At 52.3% G+C, this 6,052-nt stretch overlaps 1 protein-coding gene across 5 annotated transcripts; it reads right to left on the bottom strand.

The window, feature by feature from the left end:
- Positions 1 to 347: 347 nt before the first annotated feature.
- LOC111531072 (HLA class II histocompatibility antigen, DO alpha chain) lies at positions 348 to 5,770 on the bottom strand. Of its 5 annotated transcripts, none has more exons than XM_023198289.3 (5): positions 5,612 to 5,769; positions 4,175 to 4,423; positions 3,514 to 3,752; positions 3,240 to 3,375; positions 348 to 3,001 (listed from the first exon to the last, which is right to left on the bottom strand). In XM_023198289.3, exons 1-5 carry the CDS (start codon positions 5,691 to 5,693, stop codon positions 2,910 to 2,912), a joined length of 798 nt encoding a protein of 265 aa, XP_023054057.1. In that variant the 5' UTR covers positions 5,694 to 5,769; the 3' UTR covers positions 348 to 2,909. The 5 variants fall into 5 exon arrangements, with proteins under 5 accessions (XP_023054057.1, XP_023054058.1, XP_023054056.1 ...); XM_023198290.3 differs by having other exon boundaries at positions 3,471 to 3,752; positions 5,612 to 5,768; XM_023198288.3 differs by having other exon boundaries at positions 3,240 to 3,752; positions 5,612 to 5,770.
- Positions 5,771 to 6,052: the final 282 nt, after the last annotated feature.

The raw sequence follows: 6,052 nt of genomic DNA, 5'->3' as shown, positions 1-6,052 counted from the left end.
GAGGAGCTTGGGTGGAAGGGAGACCGGGTCAAGGACAGACAGAGGACTTGATGTTCTCATTATTTGGAGAGATGACGTGCTTATGATCTGTAGGGGGACCCTGCAAAAAGGAAGAGTTTGGATACAAAGGACAGGAAACTACTGGACGTCTGTTCTAAAACAGAGTGAACGATCAGGAATGCAGGAGCACAATTTGTTTTTTAAAATAAAACACTACGTACCTTGAGACTAGAAACAAATGTGAGTATACATGCAGATGCACAAATCTAAAGGCTCTGGAATTATTCCTAGAAGTTCCAGTGACTTCAGGTAGTATATGCAAGAGTGAAAAAAAAAAGAAACACACATTTCTTTGGTCAAAAGAACACAATTTTAATGACTTTATTAAGCCTTAGGATGGAGATGAGAGAAACACCTTCCCAATGATGCATCAAGTTAACTGCTAAGCAAAAGATCAGCAGAGATCAGAGATTGTTGGGAACACACGTATCTTGTGGTGCCTTCTGAGAACCAACTTATTCCTCTTTCTCTGACAAGAGCTTGACCCCTTGCCCCGGGGCTGGGTGCTTGGCAGCCACATTTGTGTGGGATCTTGTCTCCTGTTCTAACTACACAGGGCTGGGATAGACACCTGCTCCACGTTTGGCCGGTCATTTATTTTTCCAGTAATTTAAAGCTGTGACTAGGAGACACAGCCTTTGTGGGTTGTGAGGGCTGAGATGATATAAACTCAGGAGCTTTCGGGTGGACATGTTCACTGAAAAGGACAGTCAGTCCACAGAGAGAGAACACCGCTAACATGCAGGGGGGTCTAGAGAACACAGACCATGTGGATCCGAGAGTGTTAGAGGGGCAGCTCTAGCTTCTCCGGGCTTTTCGGATCCCAGTTCTGTTCCTGGCAGGCCTGGCTAGAATCTACCCTTGGGCCCTGCACTCCTCCCCATGGCTATATTGCAAACATCCTATACTTTGCATGTGATCACACGAAGAGGGTTTCTGTTACTGGCACACAAAAAGTTTGCCTGAGATGATTCTCCTCCACTTCCGTCAGGGTCTGCTAGTCATTGATTTCAGCTTATTCTCTCTTAAGAAGCCCATTGAGTCCCCATAATCTCTCGGTTTCTTTCTTTTCCAGGACCAACTGCTCACAGTTCAAACCCTCATTTTGTCCCTATTTACTTATACCTTGATTGGCTTTGATGCCCTAACAGATCCAGGTTCTTCAGAAAGCCTTCCTGGTCCACCTCAGACCTTAGGGATCCCCCTTTCCCATGACCCCCCATGGCACCTGATTATGTCACTGTGTCCCAGTGACCAGACTGCAGCCTAGGTCCAGGATGGCTGCATCAGAGTCATCCAGAGCCTGTTAAAAATGACAGCTTCGGCCAGGCGCGGTGGCTCATGCCTGTAATTCCAGCACTTTGGGAGGTCAGGGAGGGTGGATCACGAGGTCAGGAGATGGAGACCATCCTGGCCAACATGGTGAAACCACGTCTCTACTTAAAATACAAAAATTAGCTGGGCATGGTGGCGTGCACCTGTAGTCCCAGCTACTCAGGAGGCTGAGGCAGGAGAATTGCTTGAACTCGGGAGGCTGAGGTTGTAGTGAGCCGAGATCATGCCATGGCACTCCAGCCTGGTGACAGCAAGACCCTGCCTCAAAAAAGACAGCCTCCCTGTTGCTGTCCCTTGCACCCCCGAGATTCTAATTCAGTAGGTCTGGGTGATGCCTGTTATTTTTATATTTTATTTATTTATTTAGAGACAGGGTCTCACTGTGTCACCTAGGCTGGAGTGCAGTGGTGCGATATCGGCTCACTGCAGCCTTGAACTCCTGGGCTCAAGCACTCCTCCAGCCTCAGCCTCCCGGGTGGTTGGGAATACAGGTGTGAGCCACCATGCCTGGTTAATTTTTAAATCTTTCTTTTTAGAGATGGGGTCTCTCTGTGTAGCCCAGGATGGTTTCCAACTCCTGGCCTCAAGCGATCCTGTCCCCTTGGCCTCCCAAAGTGCTGGGATTACAGGAGTGAGCCACTGCACCAGGCCAATGCCTGTACTTTTAAAAGGATCCCAAGCAGTTCTTATGTGCATTCTGGTTTGAAAACCGTAATCTGTACTGCTCATTTTGGTCTTGACATAAACTACGTGGTATGGTGACTTATCTCTTTGTATGTTTTAAATTTTGTTCACAGAAAATTAGACTAAAATCTTCTAGGCCACATATTTAGAGAATGTCTAGGTGGACCGCCCCTCTTACCAGATACCTTGCACACTGACTCTACCACCTCCTACCTAACATGATTGACCCACTGAGGGAAGTGGCCACCTTATCCAAGCCTTGGGCCTCTCTTTGTCATGCATGGGACTCTAGGGAAAGTAGAAAAAGGAGATGACATCATGGCAGGACACCAATGGTCTCTTCATACAGAGTAAACCCAGGCAGGAGTGGAGTCCCCATGAGCCTGTCCTGTCCCAGTGCTGAGGGGGTTGTTAGCTGAGGGGGTCGTGAGGAACAGGATAATCTGCATCCCTTTCAGGGCAAAACTGAACTCAGGAGGCAAATTTCATGAAGTCCATGTGAAACGGCTCATTCACAAAGTAACACACAATGGGACAAATGGAGCAAGACACACCCGTGCGGGCCCCAGGACTGCTGCCAATCCGCAGCACCACATGCCTCAACCCTGGGAGAACTGGCCAAGGCCTAAAAAGGACACAGTGCAAACACCACCAAAGCATTTGGTGCTGCCAGCCAGAGCTTTGGGTAGGGCAAGAATGTGCGTGTGTGTTGAAAGGGAAGGGAAGCTAGTAGGTGTCCCACAAACCCTGCCATGAGTACTGGGGCCAAAAAAGAGGGGACCTGTAGGACAGAGGTTGATCCCACTCAAGGTCAGCACAGCAGGATGCACTTAAAGGGCACTGAGCACGCAGGAGCTATCACAAATCCACGAGCATCTGCAGGGTGTCTCCCACAAGTCATTTCTCTCAGAAGGATCATTACCTAAAGTAGCAGAAACCACACAATCAACGTTGCTCAATTTCAATATGCTGGGATCCTATCTCTGAGTGCCCGCCTCCCCCAAAACCTCACTCTCTCACCCCACCTCTGCTTCTTTCCTCCATGCCCATTTCTTTCCTGACCTCTTTGCCCGTGACAGAATCTCTGATTCTCCGCCCATGTCCTGTTCAGAGTCATCCACTTTCCTCCCCCACACCCCAGACTCCCGGGGCCTCTGCACCTGGGGGCACTGGACACATATGTGCCCATGATGATGAGGATGGTGCCCACGAGGAAGCCCACCAGGCCGATGGCCAGGCCCAGGGCACAGACCAGGGTCTCCATGGCATCTGGTGGTGGAATAGGCACCTGGAGCTCTGGGAGAGAAAGGAAGGAATTGGTGGTATAGGGAAGGAATCTAGAGTAAAGGAAACCTGGGGCCAGGAGGGTGCGTGGGGAGGGGGCTCCGTACCCCAATGCCTGAGGAGTGGCGCATCCAGGCCCCAGTGCTCCACCTGGCAGTCATAGACGTCCTCGGCTGAGGGCACGAAGGGCAGGTAGTGGAACTTGCGGAACAAATGGTCAGGCTGGGAATAGAAGCTGGTCTGGGCCACTCCCTCAGTGACAGCTTGGCCGTTGCGCAGCCAGGTGATATTGATCACAGGCGGGAAGATGTTGTCCACGACGCAGATGAGGATGTTGGGCTGGCCCAGCTCCACCCGAGACTTGGGGAACACGGTCACCCGTGGAGGCACTAGGAGGAATGGGGCTTGAGTCCACCGGCTCATCCCTCATCCCAGGGCCTTACTAGGCCTGGGATTAAGGGACGTTCCCCCTTCGTAGCCATCTGTGGGCAGGGGATGCTCTGGGATGGTATCCACTGGGGCAGAAGAGGAGGAAAACAGAGGGAGAGGAGACTGGGGAGGGAGTGGGGATGCCAGGAGGTCCTATATCTGACTGGTCCCTGGGCGGGAGTCCAGGTGAGAGGTGTCATTCCTCAAGGAGAGGGGTGCCAACGGGGTCTAGGAAGACATGAAGCCTCCTGGGAAAGAAAGGGACAGGGCATGACAGGCACGGGCACTGAGAGTGCGCCCCTGAGTGATGGAGGTCTAGGAACTGGAAGGAAGTTTCTCTGGACTTTCCCGCCTGACTGGGTGGGCAGAGGGAGGCTGGTACCGTTGATGGCTCTGGTGCGGTTGGAGCGCTCCACCAGGATGTCCAGGTGGGCTTTGATCGCGGCGATGCTGGCCAGCCCACCCTGCGGGTCAAAGCGGGCAAAGTCGCCAAACTCAGGCAGACGCCACACAGCCTCACTTTTCTTCAGGTCCACAGAGAACAGCTGTTCCCCATCAAATTCATGGGTGAACTGGCCCGAGGCACCGTAAGACTGGTAGAAGGCGGGTCCGTAGGAGCCCATGTGGTCAGCTGTATTTGGTGAGTTCAGGGTCAAGGAGAGAGAAGAAAATGTGTCCTTCTCATCCACAATATGTGATTGTTGAGTCCCTGAGCCTGGGCCCCGTCCTGGGTTCTGTGTGGGGACGCAGTCCTGTTCTGACACTGGGCTGGCCCTGGAGAGGGCAAGGGAGAGGACGGGAAGAAAGAGGTTCATCCCGGCACACTGCAGCCGGCACAGAGACAGTGCAGTCTGGCATATCAGGATGGGAAGAGGAGGGGCTGCCTACAATCATGCTTGGGGTTCCAGAATTTAAACCTTGGCTGTGGTCGTCTGCCCTGTCTGTGTTGTCAGGTCCTGTGTTGTGAGCTGGTGGGACTGTGCAGGTGGGATGAGGAGGAATGATTAAGGACAGGAGAGTAGTGGAGCTTTGCACAGAGATGCAGTGCAGGTGGGTGTAAGGGGAAACAGGCCACGGCTGGCAGGGGTAAGAATTAAGGTTAGTGACCCAGAGACCAAGGGGATAAGAAGAGGCAACTCAAGGCATTGCAAAGAGCACTGGATGAGGAGTCAGAAGTCAAAGTTCATGTCCCAACTCCTCCATCTCAGAGCATTATGAGTGTGTGTCTCTTCCATAACTGTTGTCTAGTTTTCTGGAAGTTAGGGATTAAGTTCTAATACTTGCAGAATTCTATGAAGTTGTTTGAACAACAGTTATTGAGGAACTGGCATGCACCCAGCACAATGGCGGGCCAGGGAAATAAAAGAAATAAAGATGAACCAGCTGTAGACCCGCAAACCAGCTCATGTCTCCCGATAAACAAAGACAGGTAAACAGTTAACTACTGGCATGGGCATAAATACTGCAGCAGAACTGGACTTGATGGGCCACACTCCAGGCCAGGGGTGGTAGAGAAATCAGGGTGCTTGCTGGCACCTGTTGCGTGGAGGTTTGGGTCTCAGGAAGGAGGAAGGAATCAGGAGAAATCTGAACGTCAGCAAAGGCTGAATGGGGCACCTGTGCAGCTGACCGAGCTGCACCTTCATTTAGGTCCGGAGTGGATGTGACAGAGGTGAGGGGGATTGGGTGTCTCTTGGTGAAGGAAGTTGCTCATAAACCAGAGAGGGAGAGGAACAAGCATCCTCCATGTCATCTCCTCATGTAACCCAACTCCATAAATCTCTGCTCCCCGCCGCACCCGCCTCGCCCTCGCACTCACCCTTGGTGGCCCCTGCCTCCTGCGGGCTCAGGAGGGTCATCAGGCTGTGGAACCCCAGGACCAGCCCTGCTCTGAGGGCCATTACACTCTGGTGCTTTAACCAAATTAGTCTCAGTCCGTGTGGGGAGTACAGGAACAAGGCGGAGGTGAAGAGGAAGAAAACAGATTCGAGGATGGGGGCGACCCCTGTTGTCTTCAGCCAATCACAGAAATTCCCTGAGTGAATGTATCTGTTGCTGGGTGAAGAGGGAAAGAGCCGGGGTGAGAAGGTAGAAGGATTCACCAGGCCAACAGCAGAGGCCAAAGGAAGTTTTGGAGGACGGGAGGGGCTTGTACCAACTGTTACCGCGTCCTCCAAGAAGGGACTCCCTCCCTGAAGGGAGAGAAAAGGCCGTCAGAGCGCCGCGCAGCTGAGCTCCAACAAATCCTCTCTATGTCGAT

Source organism: Piliocolobus tephrosceles, chromosome 5 (genome assembly GCF_002776525.5).
Source record: "Piliocolobus tephrosceles isolate RC106 chromosome 5, ASM277652v3, whole genome shotgun sequence".
NCBI classification, from domain to species: Eukaryota; Metazoa; Chordata; class Mammalia; order Primates; family Cercopithecidae; genus Piliocolobus; species Piliocolobus tephrosceles.
The sequence above is the reverse complement of the archived record's forward strand: the minus strand, read 5'-3'. Positions and strand labels throughout refer to the sequence as shown.